At 38.8% G+C, this 21,622-nt stretch overlaps 1 protein-coding gene across 1 annotated transcript in view; it reads right to left on the bottom strand.

The window, feature by feature from the left end:
• Positions 1-1,377: 1,377 nt before the first annotated feature.
• The window catches only part of LOC139131024 (NEDD4 family-interacting protein 1-like), a 21,626-nt gene continuing 1,381 nt past the window's right edge, over positions 1,378-21,622 (bottom strand). The window contains exons 2-7 of the mRNA XM_070696927.1: positions 10,064-10,172; positions 8,173-8,273; positions 5,442-5,523; positions 3,743-3,867; positions 2,596-2,662; positions 1,378-2,324 (exon numbers count right to left, since the gene is read on the bottom strand). Of these exons, the coding sequence (XP_070553028.1) occupies positions 2,224-2,324; positions 2,596-2,662; positions 3,743-3,867; positions 5,442-5,523; positions 8,173-8,273; positions 10,064-10,172 (585 nt within the window). The 3' untranslated portion in view covers positions 1,378-2,223. The remainder of the gene's footprint in view (positions 2,325-2,595; positions 2,663-3,742; positions 3,868-5,441; positions 5,524-8,172; positions 8,274-10,063; positions 10,173-21,622) is intronic.

Raw genomic sequence — 21,622 nt, 5'->3', positions numbered from 1 at the left:
GAAAAATTATCAAAAGTTATAGTTAGCCCTTTATAATAATTCATCCATACCGCTTGTCAAAATTACTCACATACTCATTAAATCTTCCCGTGCCAATACTTCTCTTTCAAACTCAGTGGGTTTCACAAAACACAATGATGAACAGTGTTAATAACTTGGTACATCACATCTACAGATGAAATAGTTCATTATTGTTATTCCAACCCATCCGGGGGGAAATCTAAAGCAAACTGAGAAGGGGGAGGTGAAGATGGAAGGGTACGATCATCGGTACAGAAAACACGGTTGGTGTTGGCACAATGAGTTTCTTGGCCTACATTCATACTTTCCTCTCTCTACCTGGTTGCTTTCAAACCTGACCGTCCCTCCACAAAAATTAAAACAGCCAATTAATAGAGTGTGCCAACTCACAAAGAGAAATTGTGGGAGAAAAAGCATGTCCTTGAAACCACGACTTTAAAGACCAACTCCCTGGTGATGGCATTTGAGAATAGACGAAACCCTACACAGGTCAAATCCTCCAATCACATGCACAGTAGGCTAGTTGAAGTAAAATTCAAAGTCACTTTTTTTTATTTCAATGGATATATTATCTGCACTGTCTTCTCTCTGAACAAGGACAGTGCTAATGGAAAGCACTGGCATCTATTCACCCCACACAGGATGCATTTACTCAGAGCCGTGACAATGGCCCACGCTTTGAACTTAAAAACACTTTGGGGGCTCTTGATGAAAAAGCTTGGACCCCAAAGATCTGCAGAAGCGGCCATTTACGCATTACAGTTGCAGCTTAGCATTGAGACAGACAGGAAGCACCGATGAAAAGGAGATCAAACTTCAGGTGTAAAGACAAAAACAAGAAGAAGCTAGGAACAATGGACTGCTGTCAATAGAATGCAGGAGTGATTAACGAGACAGGACAGGCCCAGGGTTATTTGAAAGAGTGGCTAAGCTGACTTCAGTCAAAAACAAAAGAAATGCAGACATTCAACTTCCTGCAATTTCCTAGCACTGATTTTTTTTCCTTGTCCGACAAAGCTGTTGTAAAACGTTCACACGTAATATTTAATCTGCAACCGACCAAAGAGACTCCTGATGGGACAGACAATCTGACCTATATTACATTTGTACTTGACCCTGTAAGCTCAACTTACTGCTTTTAAAATCTGAACTTGTAAAACCTGCACTCTTCCGAAGAAGTACCATTTTGGTTCTCTTTTAAAGCGTCCAACAGTACCGAGGTTTTCAGAGTCACGGATTTTATGATTACAGAATAAATTTTTCTTACAAGGGAGGGGATGGGTCAATTCACAATTTGAAAACATCTAACAGAATCACACTATTAATGTGATTAAGCAACACACATCGGCAACATACTTGTTTTTTAATAATCAATTTTATCCCACTATAATTTGAATTGAAACATTTATCGTAAGACATAATTATTCATAGATGCTACGGTAAGAAATCTAAGAGTAGCGACTTTTCAAGTTGTGAGTTGTATCTGAGGAATATTCAATCCACTCACGACTAACTTACTTTAAACAGGATTTCTTTAAACACTTTGCCCCAAGCTTCTTCAATGTTCATATCACCACTTGGCAATAAAATATTTTATACTATCGATATGAAATAAATTAGACTTCACTCTCTGTGTAATTTTAAGTAAATGTAGTTACATTATAATGTGCAGTGACTTGTGGCATGGGACATGAGTTGCTGATCAAACAGCGCCCTCAAACTACACACTAAATGACATGAGTACAAGGAAACTATTTGGCTATATCAGTTGTGAAAGTTGACGAATCAAATTTTTCTTAAACTTTTTCAAAACATGATTTAGGACTTGAAAAAACATTCTTACAAATTCATTTTAAATTTCCACAATAACGCACAAAGTTTTCATAATGAGTATGATGTAGCGATAAACATGCATGCAGATGTAAAAACTCAGAAATATGGCTTACTGCTTTTTGTCATTATTAAATAGTTGAATATGTTGTTTTCCCAACTTTAAATGCTATAACAGACATACGATCAAGCCAACCCAAAATAACTGTTCCCATCAAAAATATGTAGTGAAACAGACAAATGAAAACGAAAGAATGAGATAGGGGTATCAGTGCTACCTATCTTGGTGATTCTGAGTTGCTGCTAGCCTGCACTGCACTTGGGTTTATTTCTCAACATATATTACATTTAGAGGTTGTCAGAGTTCGCAGATCAGTAAATATAAAAATAGTTGAAGCGGGTTCGGATGCCGGTTGTAAATTGCCGCTTGACTTTCACGTACATGATAGCACCTCGGAGGAACAGCATCAATCCTGGAAAGGAGAGAGATGAAATTGTTGAGTGTAAATCAACAGTGTGAATGGTTCAGAAACAAGGACTGCTATTGTACAGATTAGCACCTGTTTTCCTTTTCTATTGTCACTTATGCCACAAAACTGGGCTGAGCAACTGTCACTGTGGCAAGTATGTCACAGCGCCACCTAGAGTTAGACCTGGACTCAGCACACATGGGGAGCTCAAGCCAGGTGGCACTGTCTCAATGCTTCCGAACATGCAGGTGTTTCAGAACTGTTTTGAACTCACCTAGTATGAGGAGAATCCACCACAAACACGGCAAAGTGTCCACGTAGTTGTTCAAACTTGCTGTGTGCTGTGAATATCAACCAAATGCAGGATTAAAACTGCTAATAATATGAACTTTCTGAACTGTATTGGTAGTATTGAAGCCCCAAAATCTGAAATGCCCAGATTAAAATCACAACTAACGAAATCTTCCTTCTACGCGGGCATTTCACCAGTGAGGTTTCTGAAATATTTTTAAAGTGCAAATAAACTTAACACAAATGGTATTCATTTTTACTCTGTCCATTCTTATAGCCTTGCAAAGACTTCTCCGAAAGAAAACAAGAACTTGTTTGCTGAAAGGATTCCTGGTAATTGAGAAACTGTCAAGATCAAAGTGGTATCTCATTGTAATAAACATCACACAATGAAAACATATTACGTTTAAAGCAAAAAAATGTGACAAAAACCATGAAACTGCTTTTGAATTACAGATGATTGGGTTTTTAAGGAATTCTTTTACGCTGATTTCACTTCGTCATCAAATTAGTGTGATATGAAACAGGCCCAATAAAAAGGGCAAATAAAAGCTGAACAAATAAAAGGTGAAATAGAGTGGAGGCGATTTATTTGACCATTCCCTGCTACCCTTGCATTGTAATTTATATTTCACTACACGTTTGTTCATTTTTTACTTTATCTTCAGACTTGTTTGAACAGCATGGCATTTTCAGCACTTCAGAAAGTACGAGACAACACTGGTTTTTATTTGATGGTTGTGAAGAAATCATGTAGTTGTGAATGATGAAGAGCTTTCCTTTCATTGGTGCTAAGTCATCATTTGACTCATCAATTTCCCTCGGCCAAAACCACGACTATAATTTGATTCAGAGAATAACTGGTGAGAAACTTAACAGATGTATGTGTATGATAATTCTGAAAATCAACTCCCTTGTAAAATGAATGCCCTGGTTTGAAGCAGACAAATTTCAGACTTTGACGCTGAATTTCTGACATATAAGACGCACACCACACTTGGAAGGATGCCACACAGGGCGTGTACAGTACATACCACAGCACAAGAAAGCTGTGTATCATAAATCCTCCTGTATTTGGTTGCGATGAGAAAACGTGAAGAAAGGACAAAAAAAACACACAAATAACTCACCATCATGATTACAACCCATTTGACAATGGAGAGGCCAAACCCTGAAATAGCACCGTAGCGACCGGCGACAGTTGTTGTCATACAGAAGGAAAACAACAAGCCAATCCAGTTGAAGATGAAAGCGACTAAAAAAAAACAAACAAACAAAACAAACAAAAGGTGAAACAGAGTGGAGACGATATACTGGATCATTCCCTGAGGCTATTTTGAAGAGTGTTTTATATTTTATTTGTTTTGTCATTCTGTCAAAGTGGACAACAAACTTTGCCGCATCTGTTTCGTAGGTGACAAAGTTCTGGGACTCAACAAACCATTTGCTTGTAGAAACTCTTCCACCTCAGACATGACGCTGCCAGTTGAACTGAGAGATCTCGACTCACACAACTGAAAGCAGTAAACTACAGGCCATGCTAGCTGTGTGCTTGTTATTGGCATGTGAAGGAGGAAGATCACGCTGTTAACGTTATTGATTTTTGCCTGTGGTTAACAATTCTTCATTTTTACTTGGAGATAGTGCCGCTGTGACATTTTATTGGAACATAAGGTTGGATTTGTTTCAAAATATGTGAACAAACAACACACAGCCAGAGGCTGAGACATCTGCCAGGGATATGGTCAATTCGGACTCTGCTCAAAGGTCATATGGCCAGAATGAAGAAGATAAAAAATTTACACACAATTCCCTTTCTGTGTTATGTTACTTAATGTGCTGCAAAATTTTGCAGTCATTTTGAGTGGCTAGCTAGAGCTATCATCATATGTTGTGCATGAAGTACGCTATTCATGAACTCAACAGTGCCAGATGAAGACATGCGACAAGTGTATTGCTATTGACAGATTTTAGCCATTTAGCATTGTTTTTTTACATGTCTGTAACAACTTCATATAGAACAGAACGGTGGGCCAGGGCAGTACACTATTATAACAGAAAGGAAGGGGAGGGAAATAGTACACTTACAACAGAAAGTGGGGGGAGTACACTATTTCTACCAGATAAGGGGGTGGGAGTGGGGAGGGAATAGTAAACTACGACCTTTGACACTGCTGATATTTCTAGAAGTAAAATTTCAAGCAAGACTGAATTCTGCAACCTCATTAAAATTTTAGACCGACTGAAAAAATCAATGAACAGTGTTAATAATTATCAGAACTCATGCTGTGCTGGTTCCATTTATATTGCCAAGAATCAAAGATGCCTCTGAAACAGAGACACTAATGCATGTCTATGTAGGATATAACGAAATCTGATGAACAGCAAATACATAAAAAATCATTAAACGATAAAATTGCTTTATCAAAAATTTCATTTGCTTTCTGACATTAGGTTGGTTTACTTACTTTGTCCCTCTTCACGCAGCTGATGGTCTACTTGGACTACAGCACAGAATGCACAAAGAACCCCAACCTCCCATCCCCACCCCCTACCCAAGGGGACTAACATCTTTTCCCTGTGACTACAGCACAAACGCTGATTAAGTTTATTATTTTTGATCCTTTCTGAGAAAACACGATCGATGTTGGAACAAACTGAGTGTTTTTGAAATTCAAGATGTTGAAAGACTTTGATACATTGGTAGACTGTAAACAAATCTGAACCCGAGACAAGGAAATACACTCATCCATCCTTGTGTTTGCTGCCTGTACAAAATTTTGACACAAACAGAAGATTTCTGTGCGATATGAACAACCATTGACTTACTGATGAAGGTACAGATAAACATAACATCTCCTCCCAAGTCCATGTCAATGTCACGTTCCCTGCCACCACTCTCATAGTCATTCTGAAAAGAGAAAAGACATTGATGGGTTGATTAGGGTAATAATATGCGTAGCTCAGTATCATGGTTTTGATAAACATATGGTAAAATTCACTCAGACACATGATGGCAAACAGAGAAACACAAGGAGATTACAAAATGTAGCTGTGATAAAGACACAGGTACCTCTGAACAATTACAAGCTAATGTACACGCAATGTTACACTAGCAAGACAGGCACTTGTTCATCAACACACAACATAGACATTTATAGCTCCAATGGCTGTCACTGTTCATGTATTGTCAATTATTTCTGTTATGCTTTCTTTTAAGATACACTTTCTGGTATTACTCCGACGATGATGTCATTAGCTCAGTGTTCAGGTGTCAGTACAGCCTGCATGCATGTATAATATCCACTTTTATTTGCTGAAAGTAGTCTGAACAGGAGCTCATCTGTCAACAATCACTGCATTGCATTCTGTGTACCACAGATTGTGTTGGTCAGAGTCTCATTAAACTGACAAACATGCTTTTACTCAGACTAGACAGATTTACAGATATGACTCAAATCTGAAGTTTAAATACACACGACAACATACATCTACACACCCCAACCAATATGTGCATTCACATGCATTGCACACATACACATACAAGAAAGGTTCACCCATATGCAGAGATATATGCAGACATACATAACTGGTTTTGCTAGGTCATCACATTAGATTTGCTTCCATTGATGATAGACACAAGGTGTATTGGAAATACTTAAGATTTGGATATCTAACAGCTGGGCAAATAACTCTCCACACACAGAATTCAAATAAACTCATGTCACCTGGGCGAGTACATGCATATTTTACACCTTTACAAGTAAATTCACATGCTCTAGAAGCATATCACTCTGGAAGTTTTTCATTCCTTTCCAGTCAACTGAAAGTAATAATGCTCTAAGTGTGCTATGGTAGCAGCACGATTATCAATAAGAGAAACTATGCACTGTGAACTCAAATTGTCGAATTTGTAAAATGGACAGCATAAGTAGAAGGAGCTTTAGCTCTACATCACAGTGCACACATTGTGGTTTTAATAATCAAAGGGAGAAAACCTTTTGAGCCATTCCACTCAACTGCACCGTTGGAATGCAGATTTCAAGTCAACAGGAAGAAACAGCATCACAACGGATCACCTTTCCTCAAAAGTTGCCATGGCAACCTGGAGGTCACATGACATCATTTATCAACCCAAGACTGAGGTCAGGCTGTCCACAGCCGGGTAATTGAACTGTCACCAGGTGACAAAAAACTGCTGTGATTTACAATGTTTGTGAGAAATTGGATTGAATTCAGCGCTGTTAAAAATAGCAGCACAAAAACCATGGCCAGTCTATGTGGAACATAAGGTTTTTTGTTTCAGAAGAAAGGAAAGGAGGTGAAACAGCCCAGAATGCAATGAAGTTTCTCAATTTATAGCCTTGTGGTTTGGGTGAATTGACATGGGTGTTTTAGAAAAGTGTTTATGGATATTGGCATCAGAGAGGTTTGTAGTCAACTGGTAATGTTAACAAGAGGCACAGTACTTGGGAGTCTGTAACAATCAAATTCAGCTCCTTCTCTGAAGCCAGTGAGATGTTGCAGACCCAAGCACACTCGATATATAGCAAAAAGATGTTTTCTCGGTCCTCTGTGAAAAATTTCTTCCAGTGCAGTGCATCATGCACATACACATACATCAACAAATGTTTTTTCGAAACTTTGAGGAGCAGTATTGTATTGCATTGAGAGTATGGTAACAAATAAAGGTGAACACCAATTTTTACTGAAAATAATTCTGAGAAATAATTGTGGCATCATTTTAAATCACATCATTTTTTACTTATTCTCATGAAAGAGAGTCAGAAAAACAGTAAACTGATTCAAAGTCTTTTCATGTTGTTATATGCATCACTTCAGGTAATTTCCTTTATTTATAACCACTTTTGGTGCTTGTATGTGTAATGTTGTAGGAAACTCCAGAACCTTTTAGCCATAGACACTACAAAATAGATATGTCTTGCAATGAAAGAATAATGTTGAAAGTTTCCAAACTACTGTCAACTGGCCACTTGTTAATTATGATGCCTTTGAGCTGCTTGATCTGCCATGTCAACCTGAATTACCATGTCAATGTATTTCATCTGGATACCCTACATATATCTTCAAAACTTTAACCAATATTTTGCGTTTCTATTTCACAACCAAGGGTAGTCAAATAAGTATTTTATGAAGCCATAAAAAGTTGATATCTTTCTTCAGGCAGTTGGAGAATTTCTCAAGCCCATGTCAAAACCCACTCATCCATGTACAGATTGGTGACCATTTAAAAATGTCTGCCGCAAGCTGCCTCTTTTGTGTATCACCTTCATTAACTAGGTACACGGGTCACTGACCTCATGAAAAGGTGCACAGTACAAGGTCACTTACATGAGGGAGCAAGGTTTTGGAATTATCCCAATTGTAGATCACATCGCCCTCTAGAGTTCGTTCTTAATGGTACCATCATAACGTTTTCAGCTCTCAGAGAGAGCTTTGTATAGCAGGCTATAAACTACACCCTTTGTCAAGATTGAATATCTTGTAAATGCCCAGGTGAAAAATAAAGGACTCTCTTTTTCCCAGTGATAGTACTCACCACCAATGGTTCTGTTTCTTTCTGTTTTTGCACATCATCGTAACTAGGCAGAGTTGTTGCTACATTGTATGGCGGTGGGTCATTTTCATCTTTTGGATCTTCTGTGGAAGAGGCAAGCAAGACACAGTGTGAACATCAGTGACTTGGATAAGTATCGTATGAATCATGGATATCAATATAACTTGGCACTGTTTGCATGTAATACAGTGAGTGTACTACTTACTACTAGACTCTCACAGCCCCTTATTGTCTACTCAGTTTATGACCGTCTCCTGTCATGATTTTAAGAGCTACACTGATTTTGAGCTATGTGTAGCAGCTCGGTGAGGGCACATCAGTGTACGTCACATGTGGAGTTACTTTACGGATCAGAAGCTATGTTGAATGCCTGGACCTCAGGGCTGTGACTTGGTCTGATAGTGTCAAACCAATACAGTCCCTGAAAACAGTGTGATTTTACCAATCTGATATTGGTGGAGAAAGTGCCAAATGCAAGAGAGTTCCTGCCTAAAATGTAATCTTTGAAACAATTGACTTTGGGTTCACATTTTTCAATTGTGAGAAGATCAATTTGATAACAGATTCCATCAAGGATAGGTAACAGCAACGGAGGATTGGAGAATGGATCTCTCTCTGACTACATGACTTGTGCGATATCAAGGGCGTTCACCATACTATCACAACAACAATACATGATTGAAACACAGGTTTTTGCAACAGATGTAACACACTTAGGCTATTTTTAGTTTTGTTCGTAAATTAAACTCCAACCACAGCCTTTTATCTTTCAATAATTCAGTGCAATTTCTCATGCTTGTACCTCATTTCTAACAATAGCAGTTCATTTCTCATGATTGTAGTTCATTTTAGAACTGTTTTTAGCATATTATAAGGTAAGTTCTGATTCTAATAATTTTTCTGAACAACCCAGTACAAATTTCAGGTAGAATCGTTCTCCCACAGTAGTCACTTCAAAATACAATATACACCAGTATACTCTGTAGACAACACCTGTTTGCAGTCTTTGCCATATCCAAAGAGATTTATTTCTTTATTATTAATCCCTTTTCCTGCCAAGTCCATATTTCACCACCAGGTCAAGATAGTTAAAATTAATGAAACAACATGTTCCATATGATGTATTTTAACATAATACTGTACATTTGAAGGCTGTTGCAAACATAAATATTGTAAACTTGATTTTTTTGGACTAAAGATGCTATAACATACCAAGCCAAATGGGTGAAAATAAGTCATGTTTTGGCTCAATACCGCTTTTTACCGACTTGGCTGATAGGGAAGTGATACTGTCTGGCAGGAAAAGGGTTAAAATACCATAGCTAAAATGAATTGCGATTTCATAAAGATGGCCCATTAATCAATGTCAACTCAAAATGATTTCAAACACTGGAATTTTGGCATGATACATTTGGTTAATGGGACAGGGAGAGTAAATTACCCTCCAGAAAAAAGGAATGTGTTATAATAATACATTGTATACATTACAAATACATTTTACTGTGGGAACGTATCATGCCAACAACACATGGACAATAACACTGGGGACTAACATTCTGTGTCTCCATTATTGGGGATAACATTCCATAATGTCTCCATTACAGGTGAAATGACAAAAACATACTAATGTTTCAAACAACAATCTCAATTCATGACAATGGAGAACAAAAGAGCAAAATATTTCAATGGAACAATGTATCATTGTACAGTTGCAAGGTTGTCCGTGTAGGAAAAAAAATTTTGGGGGGAGATTTTTGAAATTGTTGAGACTTCCGCTCTGTTGGTTTTTTGGAATGCCAAATGTCTGTAGTGCCATTCAGTGCAAGTGATGTTGGATGACTCAACAAAGGGGTAGGTAACCATATTTGCTCACCTGGTGGCGTTGGCGTGCTGGGTCTTGTGTCTTCTGGAGACGGGGGTGGAACTACCAAGGCCATGATCACTGGAGACATGCTCTCTTCCTCCTCAACATCTTGACTGATCTGAGGGGAAAAAGAAATCAAAATGTTTTCCTTCAAGTATGTTTAATAGGTTACTTTCAAATAAAGTACAATTAACATGTGCAGTATATTGAATATACATGTACATGTGCAATATTAAATGTTTTGTGGTTTTGATGATGGTATTATGAATTCCCTTGGTCAGTTTTTATCTGGAATTTCTCTAGCTACAAACATCTACCTAAAAAAAAATGGTTGATCATGTGTAGGTATGTATGAGGCCGTGGAGAATTAAAAAGTGGATGATATTCTATTTTGATTAATGTGCACAGTTTTAGACAAACGGAGATTGCCATTTATATTTTGTTTCAAAATGTTAGTTGTTAACAATCTGTAACTGGTGTAAACTTCAAACAACCTATTTCAATACTGTATCACATTTGAGGGCAGTTTAAATCACACTTCTGGTGTCAAATTGTTACTTACATTAAGGGGAGGGGTCAGAGGTCAAACAAAAACGGGTTTTCTTTGCCCTTTATTGTCACATGTGATTTAATGGTTTTCGTCATAACATTAATTTATTGCTAAAAATATATCATTTCAGGACACATTGTGGGTAAAGTTTCAGGAAGTCTTGTACAGGGTGCATACACTCAAAATTTCTTAAAATTCAAGGACTTTACAGGACTTTTTCAGCAATTTTCCATAACTTTTTGAGGTACAAAATACCATTTTCCAGGTATCACTTCTACAATATTTCCGCTGATCATCTTGTGTTTTTTAAAAATTTGTTGTGGATTATCAATTTCCAAGGACTTTCCTAGACTCAATTTCATTTTCCAGGATTTTTTCGAGAGTTTCTGGAAGGCTTTGGAACTCAAGGACCCTCAAGGACTTTCCGGAAGCGTACAGACACTGCTTGTCCTACATTTTGGACAGGAATCTATTTTTGCATTTAATGACAGAATTGTGACATCATTGAATTGATGTAATCCACAACATGCTTAGTAATGTAGCCATCAGTGAAAGAACAATGAGTAGTGGCTATGCATCCCCTTTTCTTCCAAACATTTGCAGCACAGCACCTGAAATATCATTGGAAAGAGTTGAACTCAAATTCTAACAACCTGTACTGACCGATCTAGCCTAGATTCCTTTTCCGTCCGCTTGCCTCCTAGGGGACGGAGGCACGGAGGCAAGCGGACGGAAAAGGAATGTAGGCTATGACCGATCACACACTCACTCACCCCTCTATTATCATTTTCACCCTGTGAGCAGGGTATTTGACATTTCAAAGCCTATGAGTAGAATATATACTTGGTCTAAATAAAAAAATTAGTCCTTTTTCTCCAGCAGAGATGCAGTTTGGGATGATCACATTGAATGTACCAGTTGAATGTATACTCAGTTTTTTACCAACTTGCACATAAAACTAGCTTCCATGAGTTGCATTTGCTGCAATATGTCTCATCTGTTTACTGACCATCAATTGTTTGAAAGTGCTACCATTGAAATAGCAGAACCACATATGTACTACACAGAACCTTTCTTTTTCACATTTTTTAAGATATCAAGAGCTCAGCATAAACATTTGACAAATTCAGTCTGGCAGTTGGCAAGGTCTGTACAGCTTTGATTCTCAACCAAGTAATAAACAATTGAACATGCAGTAGTAACGTGCAAATACTGTCTGCAATGACTTGTCTTGTAGTACATTAACAATCTCTTTAAAATTATTGCGCATTCATTCATCGTGTTCAAGGTTCACAGATGATATACCCTTTCTATGTGTATTACAGGTACTAGTAATAGTATATAATCTGATTAATGTATACAAATCTTGTTAGATCTAGAGGCATACATATACACATACTGTACATGTACAGCCAACTCTGTTTCCCGACTGTTCTATTACTTATGGCAGTGTTCTCCCCAGGAATTTTTAGAAGAGGGCGAAGACGTGGTGCGAAGCACCACAAGCGACCGCGCAAGCGGTCGCGGGGGGAGGTCAGGAGGGGGGTGTCCCCCCTCCTGCCGTTGGAGCTTTTGAAAAACAGAGATTAAAATGGTGTTATTTGGTGGCACTTGGGGAGTATTTTTTCAGATTTTTTTCGTATAAAAAATTCAAAGGAAAGGAGATCTGAGACAGTGTTTCATAACTTTTACTACAGTTCACTGATTTCAATTGTGAAGATTACATTTTTTGAAAACGAAAACATAGCGAGAGACATATATTTATTCATCGATGTCAAAATGATCACGGTGACCATAAAACTCAGGCTTGGGGAGCATTTTTTCAGATTTTTTTCGTATAAAAAACACAAAGGAAAAGAGATCTGAAACAGTGTTCCATAACTTTTATTACAGTTCACGGATTTCAATGAAGATTACATTTTTTGAAAACGAAAACATAGCGAGTCTAGAGACATACATTTATTCATCGATGTCAAAATTATCACCATAACACTCACGTGTTCTCATCCTGATACACGTCCGACCGAGCCTAAAATTAGGTTGTTTTGCTTTTGGAAGGAATACACTAACGAAATTCTAACCTCCTATAAAAACTTCAGTGTACTCTGCTGTCCTTTGTTACCTCCAGCTCCTTGCCATGTTTACTCAGCTAAGTCGGTTACCTAATGCACGGTCCCTATAGGGCCGTGGTTAACGTAACGTTACGGACTGAGCCATGCAAATATGGCTGCCTTCGATGAGTTGCACATGGGCTTATGATCTCGGATGACATCACAAACTCGCGAGATTTGCAAGATCGATGAGAATTACGTTTGCAGTCTGCAGGATCGACGCTCACGCTCGCATTTTGCTTGTAAATCACTGTCAACTTTTTTTCCCGTACATTTTATTGTTTTATTTTTCAAAAAAATAAATCTTTTTCATTTCTGGCAAGGGGGCGCTCGAATTTACAAGAGGGCGCCACGCCCCTGTTACCTTATTCAGGGAGAACACTGTATGGTGCCTGTACATTGACCGCATGGCTATGGTTACTGAAGGTATGCATTCTTCAGTGTGTTTCGTAGAGTGCCAACTATTGTCAGAGAGAAGTGAATGCTTTGCCTCTGGTATTGGTCAGCAGGTAGGGGGCTGTGTGTGCACAATACTGGGTTGAGAGGTCTACCTGGTATAGATATATCCCTTCAGCGGTTAACATTGTGTACACACTGCTTAATTGAATATATCTGATGGTTAACTGCTCTAGCAGATGTTAATTCAAAGCCTATTTTATCATACCAGTACATCAACAGTGCAACCACAGCGATCAAATTGGTTGAGATGTAAAAGCAACCATGCAATATTTGTGATAAAGCAGAGTTGGAACACGCACAAGATATCATATCTGTACAAAGAAGTGAAAGGACTTTGTAAGGGTGTAATTGTGCCTGGCAAAAGAAAGATTAAATGTCATTGAAGAACTGAATAAATGTCATTGAAGAACTGAATATGATAGTGTTCAGTGCTAACATGCAAACACTTTTTTCAGTGTGAAACGTGTATTACATGCTCTTCCTTCCAGCATACTGACCTTGATATAAATTGTTCTTACAACAAAGGCTAGTACAATATTGACATTTGAATAGTAATGTAAGTGTTTCACTGAACTGGAACAATAAAATACATTTTGCATAGTATTTCCTCTAAAGGCAAGTTGCCTAAATCACATTCGTTTGTTGCCTCTGAGTCACACATTACATGATAAGAACTGAAAAAATCCTTCTTATCTCATATAAGCATTTTGACAAAATGCTTCAAACCATACTGGTATTGCATGTACATACAAAGTATACATGTTGTAAAAATGTACACCATTTGTACATGTACATTTGTGTTCATATTACAATGTATACTGACCCCTCATAATACAAATAGGTTGGTATTGTGCAAGTCATGTTGTGCAAGGAGATGAACAGCTGATAGGGGTCAAAGGTTACACTAAATATTTCAATGTCCAGATCACTTGCACAAAGGCAAACTCACATGTACAAATGTTATTTTTTGTGATAACAGAGATGTACTTTCATAGGTCACAATTCATCAATGGCCCATGCCAAACTTCTAAAGCATTTCCTGTTGAAATTGCCAGTATCTTTCCTCAGCTGAGTAAAACATCACAAATAGTCGGCACAATGAGTGTCCTGAAATCTGTACAATTAATTACCTTTCAAATTACCTTTACCTTTCAAAATTATGCTTTGTACAATAGAAGATATACACAGTATACATGTGTATCATCACTATTCCTTCTTTGCATTTAATTTGGTGACAAGTGAAACTCTGTTATGCAATATTCCTATGAAAATGTAATAGTTATAACATGATATAAGATAGATTGAAGAATTAGATTAGGCCTATTGACTATTCAAAATGAGAAATTATGCATAAAAATTAGGTGTGATCAATGTGTAAATTATAGCCTTTTCAATGAATTCTGCCCACTCAGCAAAATAGACACTCAGAGAGAAAAATGTTCATTGAAAAAAGGATTTGGTTGACAAGTGATGTTACATCAAAGACATGCAGGCATGTACTTTTCAGCCAAGAAGATGCCAGGATTTTTGCACAACTTTGCAAAAATGAGTGGCTATTAATATATCAGATCTGCAAGCATGACACTACAGTAACAGTGCAAAATAGGTGCACTGATATATAACATAGACATAACTTAATACACAGGTATATCGTGGGAATGACATGCTTCTGGGTGTGGCACTAGTTTGATGATGTCAGCAGAAGAATATGTTGAATATGAATTTTTGGAAGTGTTCATTGAGTAGAAAGTAGAGAGAAACCTGTTGATGGAAACGGTGGTGAAGTTAATGCTATAGTATTTGCATAAAGGGTACTACATACCCTAAACAAAGTTTTGGACTGAGGGAATTTAAGGTTAGTATTTTTCACAAACGCAGGACATGGAAGATACAGGGACCTTACGCATCCAAATGTTTTTCTGCTGACCTATGTCAAATCCACCTATTTTCTAAAGTAGAAGTATTATCAGTGCATGTACACTTTGACAAATTGCTGAAAATCACGCCACAGCTGAACATAGATGAAACATCATTCAAGGAGCAAGATTTTGATTATGATATCTAGTACAAAACTACAAAAAAGTTTTTATTTCATTTCGATGGTTTAATATGCCATATGCCAAACCTATCCTACTGACATCAAATCTGTCGTTCTCATTTAAGTACAAGTTACAGCCTAAATGACGCAACCAACCTCTTCTTAATGAGAGTTCAACTTCATGAGTACACTACACTTTACCATTCTGTGTGTTCAGGTTCTTGTACTGGAATTATTTGCTTTTAGATATACAATATCTCAGGTATAGCTGCAAAATTGTAGCGCTACGGTGAGGCGGTCGGTGATTTTTGGTTTTTTTTTGCGACTTCGCTCACCAGTAGCGCTTCAATGCCGATGGCCCTCATCCCACTGGAAGAGGCGTGTTGATGTGAAATGCTACACATTTACTGCATTGGTCGTACCGATTTATCACTACTGAAGACTAAACACTTTACTACACTAATCTCTTCATTTATAGGGTTTGGAATTTGTTCAAACACGTCGATCGCGTTCCATAAACATTGAGCGTGGGGCATCCGTGTTTCTGGGAGCCACCATTACCAGAAGTTTTCCCAGAAATGTTTTTGGAACACGATCGTTGTGTTTGAACAAATTCCAAACCCCAGAAATGACAAGGATAGTGCAGTATAGTGTTTAGTCTTCAGTAGTGATAAATCAGTATGACCAAATGCAGTAAATATGTAGCATTTCACATCAACACATCTCGTCCAGTGGGATGCGCTTATTTTGACCTCTATAGGGCCATCGGCATTGTAGCGCTACAGGTGAGCGAAGTCGCAAAAAACAAATTCACCGACCGCCTCACCGTAGCGCTACAATTTTGCAGCTATCTCAGGTATTAAAGGGACAAAGTCGGCCATTTTTTATGAATTTTGTTTGATGCAAGATACTACCTATATTGTTTGACATGTTGTAAGATACTGAATGAATGGGTGAGCATGCATATATTCAACCCCGGGTTTAGACTAATTATATGAAACCATCGCTAAAATGAATTGATGGTCATGACAATTAATTCATTTTCGCAATGGTTTCATGTATCATGTCCAAAACCGGGGTCAAATATATGCATGGTCACCCATTCATTATCTTTCAGCATGTCAAGCAATATAAGTAGTATCTTGTACCAAACAAATTTCATGAAAAATGGCCGACTTTGTCCCTTTAGGTTTATGCCTCTTTAGGTTTCTAATCCTGAGAATTGAGGGGTTGTGCAGTGTGTGATACCTGTTCATCTCTTCTAATTTCATATCAAAAATGTATTGGTGTTATGCTGACACTATCCTTAACACTGTGAGAAGCAACTTCAGGCGATGGAGAACTCTTGGTGTCCTCATGGCAGTTCCACTTCAGCAGTATATGAATTCACAGGCTGCCACTGACCACTAGTATTACCGGGTATTCCTGTACATCTTTCTCATAGGTGTTCACCTTTCATGTGGTGGATATTAAGGGTTGGGTAATGGAACTTAGAGGAGAATAAGCTGAAATGAACTGGTTCTATGAACTCTAATGGTGCTACCCCTATCACAGAGTGTATCTATTTGGCAAATTTCTTCATCGACTTTACTTCACATTCCAATTGAACAGTCATACAAAGTCGTTGATTTGTGGTCTGCACATTTCGTTCTCCATCTCTGTGGGTTCATACTAGTTAGTAATAGTTATACACTATGAGCTTCAATCCTGAGTTAGATCATAGACAGTAGAGGGGCCCCTCTACTGTCTATGGTTAGATGTACAGGACGGTCCTACTAATTACTGCCCGTCACTGCCCGTCACTGCCCGTCACTGCCCGTCAGGAATTAGCCTTCAAATTACTGTAATCTGTCGATATATCAATACCAAAGACCACTTATATAATAGAAAGCTACAAAATAAGAGTCTGTTTTACTCCAAATGCCGAGTCCTGTCTCAGAACTGACGTGAATATTGGAGCGCTAAGTTCTCTACTCGACGGGCAGTGATGATAGGCAGTGTTCGGACATCGATTACGATCAGCGTTGCCACTCGTTCGCAAATCAACGTTGTTGGGGTCTGGGACGACAATTTTGTTTGGTTGTATAGTAAGTAATGTTTTGATATGAGATATCAACTGATTACAGTCGTTGAAAGGTAAATTTCCCGACGGCAGTGACGGGCAGTGGTCGGACGTCGACGGGCAGTATGTATGGCCAATGGTGATGCATGTACGATCACACGATTAGCGTTGCTACTCGTTCGAAAATCAACATTTTTCGGATCTTGGAATATTATTTCGTTCGTTTTTACGAAGAGTAGTGGTCTTTGGTATTGAAATATCGACTGATTACAGTAATTGGAAGGCTAATTTCCTGACGGGCAGTGACGGGCAGTGACGGGCAGTAATTAGTAGGACCCGTACGAGTGGGGTGCGGGATGCTGGATAGCTGAATAGCCCCCTAAATAGCTAGGTAGCTAATAGCTACGTTAGCCATAAGAATAGCTTATATTTAGCTGTTTTGGCTATTGAAGCTATTATTAATTTCCACAGGACACTTTTAGCTGCTAATAAACGTAGTAGGTAGCTATTCAGCTAAAAACAAATGATTATTGTAGGGCTGGTTATAGAGCTATTCAAGCTATTAGCCGTTTTTAGCCGCTAATAGCCACTCTTAGCTTACTATTAGCTGGCTACCAGCTACAAACTCCTGATGCCGCAATGGGCTGGCTATTGAGCTATTCAAGCTATTAGCTGTTTTTAGCCGCTATTAGCTGTTATTAGCCAGCTATTAGCTGGCTACCAGCTAAAAACTCCCGCAGTGGGAATGGGCTGGCTATTGAGCTATTCAAGCTATTAGCTGGTTTTAGCCGCTAATAGCCACTCTTAGCTAGCTATTAGCTGGCTACCAGCTAATAACTCCCGAGGTCGGAATGGGCTGGCTATTGAGCTATTCAAGCTATTAGCCGTTTTTAGCCGCTAATAGCCATTCTTAGCTAGCTATTAGCTGGCTACCAGCTAACAACTCCCGAGGTCGGAATGGGCTGGCTCCTGAGGTCGGAATGGGCTGGCTATTGAGCTATTCAAGCTATTAGCCGTTTTTAGCCGCTAATAGCCACTCTTAGCTAGCTATTAGCTGGCTACCAGCTAACAACTCCCGCGGCCTAAATGGGCTGGCTATTGAGCTATTCAAGCTATTAGCCGTTTTTAGCCGCTATTAGCTGTTATTAGCCAGCTATTAGCTGGCTACAAGCTAAGCAGTGGACATGTCTGAAAAAGCCTGACAACTACTTATTACCAAGGAAGTTACGAGCGTGACTTTCACTTAGGTGTACAAAGAATTAGACATCTCATAAATATACTGAATAAATATTGTAGAACCAAGAACGTAGTATTGAGTTCTTTATGGAAGATATTTTTTTCATGCAAGTGTAAGTTTCTACTAACCACAGCACATGGCATTTTTTCTGCATTGAGAGCTGAAGAAATCACAAATTGTACGTATTGAGGATTTCATTCACTGGCATGAAAAATTTTGTTGTAAAATGAAATGATCGGGGAATCTTGCGATTTGTAGAACCAAGAAATATATTAAAGCCCCAACTCCCGTATAAAAGCGCGAGAACCTACGAGAGTGGTCATAATGGTGGGATATTCAAACGTACTCGGTACGCTCTGGACGCCGTCCATAAAAACCGTTATTTAGAAATCTACCGATTAATTTTTTTCTTGGAAATTATGGGATATGTGTATAAGTATTTGGAGCACAATATACTTGGTTTCTGACGAAATTAAATTTGAAATGACGTCTGGAACCAGAAAAAGGATAAATATTTGCCGGTAATATCGCCGGTATAACGTTCGATGTTCAGTTTGAATCTGCATGATTGACATGATATGCAAATTACAAATGAGTCATTAGCGATACGTTGTTTACTTTTTCCGTACGTAGCGTTGATTGTTCAAGGCGGGGAAAAACACCAAATACTCGGAGCGTACCGAAAGATACAAACGCACACACACTGTGTATAACAAATACATGCAAACACATTTGATTCGGTAGTTCTCTTTTTGGAAAATTTGTTGGTCCTGAAAAGGACCGTTTTCATTTATGTTGGCCTACCTGAGCCGTACATTTTACAGACAGGAAGGCCTATGCTGTCATTCATGCCCGGCATAAAGTACGTCTGGTATGTTCGGGTTGAGACCACGGACAAGTACCAGCACAAATTCTGGCATGATCTTTCACTTTGTCTACACTGTCTGTATATCTTCTGTCTTCTTTTCAAATTTCAAGTTTTACCCTCTAGTCACGGTACTGTTGAAAGCGCAATCATCGCAATGCGATATGCGTAACTACATGTATCGCTTAGCTGTTTCCAAAAGTGATATACATTTTCTTTTCCGATCTATAAAAGCCGTGCATGCCTATGTAACACAAAGCGAACAAAGTCAAAATTCAAAAAACAAGTAGCCTCAATGTGCTGACAAAACCGGGATTTTTTTGACGCCTGCAATCGCCTTCGGCATATTCGGTCGTCACTGCTGGGTCACTTGTGCTGATCTCAGTGATCAGACGTCGAGTTGACAAACGTCGCCGGCGGCAGCTGAGGTCACCGTACATACTAATCAGTCCCATAAGTTGCACTCAAATGTCCGCGCTCGATCCCCATCATCACAGCTAGCTCCAATTCATTCCTGGCAAAGAAAATTCCCGAGGCTACCTCTAGTGCTCATCAGTGACCGCTATCTTCATAAAGCCAGCTGACATAGTGTGATTAGCAGTCTGACTCTGACTACCACGCGTTTGTAATGAACTAGTATCGCGACTGCGTGGAGAGTGTAGAAGTGCAGTGCACTCGATTTTGGCGGGATCGTTCAAAGTAGCGAAATACTAGAACTCACCATTTTATAAGGAGGGATGAACATCGAAACGAATGCTCCGAGAATTCATGAAATCAGTTTATTCTGATTTTATTTTTGGTGATTAAATATTAACAGGTTTGATTTCTAAAATAAGTACTTTTCAGAAGCTTTTTGAAATAATCATAAGACAACAAATCGACACCACATTTCTTTCGGTCACCATAAAACTTGTAATCGAAGCCGGGGGAATAGTCGTCGGTACCCTCCCATCCGACAGCGCCGAGTTCATGAGACAACGAAATTTTGAAAAGGAAACTACAACTACCATCCAAGAACTGTGGAAAACTACGTTTTATAATGGAGACACAGCCCTGCCTCGCTGAACTAAGGTCGAATGAGGAAAGGATTGTTTGTAAGACAAAAGCTCTACAAAATTTGGTAGACGACCTGGCCGTTGAGCATTGTGGTAAATGTCCGTCATCTATTGAAATAACCACACTCGATAAATTTGGACATCTAGTAGGCGAATTTGCTGTTCCTTCAGAACTGTTTTGATTTTTCCCGTTCTTTCCTGAAATGCGGCATTTCTAGGACGGCGTTTGGACAAAACGGTGCTTCATTATTATCTTCAATCAAGACTCCCTGCAAGAGTGATGTACACTATATATACTATGACTGAGCCGAGGAAAACCCCGATAATAGATCCCGTGGCAGAAAAACTACATTTTCTACGATTTCTGCATCGTTTACCCGTATACAAAGATGCGGATAGCTATTGCCACTGTCATGATATGCATTATGTTGAATCATTCAAAAACGCGCTGAAAACAATGACAAACGCTTCGTTTTCGGACGAGAAACGTATACCATGACGCATGAGAACTAAGGAGTGTCGATCGATCGCCTGGCAACGTCATCACTGTTTGTACAAATCCGAGGCGACGCCGCGCCGAACCTCTGCTCCAGTAAGACTTCGAAAAAGTCTATGTTCAAGACAAACCTATTGGGGAAATGAGTGGATGTATCGTATGGAAAGTAAACCGTAAAATTGGGTGAAAATAGTATACGTAAAGTCACCGTGCAGTCAATGTTTACATTATGTGGCGTGCACGTTCTATTTTGGAGGTGTTCAACCAGCTGTTTAATTTGCTACTTTTTGTTCACAAAGATACCATATTAGTTATGTTTTGCTCCGCCCATTTTTATCGATTTTTCTCGGTAGGGCCCTACCGAGAGTTACCGGTTTAAGTCACATGGCTGGTTGGGCGGTAGAGTAGTTATGGTCAGTTAGTCTCTGTTTGAAAAGGTTTCATGTGATTGCTTGTGTCTGGAAAAGTTTCATGTGATTAATGTACCGACATTCACGCAGAGGCTAATCAAATACCAGTGACGGGTTTTGCATTGTCTTTTGTTCAAAGACTTATTAAATATGCATGTCAGTTTGCAGCTGAACACAAAATTGTTTGTAGAAGACTTCCCACAACTGACAAGTACTTAGGCCTACATAGGAGATACACAAGCGTTTGGACGATAAGCTGTTGTTTTGGCTTGGCCTCTGTATTAA

The sequence above is a fragment of the Ptychodera flava genome, chromosome 4 (genome assembly GCF_041260155.1).
Source record: "Ptychodera flava strain L36383 chromosome 4, AS_Pfla_20210202, whole genome shotgun sequence".
Classification (NCBI taxonomy): Eukaryota; Metazoa; Hemichordata; class Enteropneusta; family Ptychoderidae; genus Ptychodera; species Ptychodera flava.
This window is presented reverse-complemented; position numbering and strand designations above follow the sequence as displayed.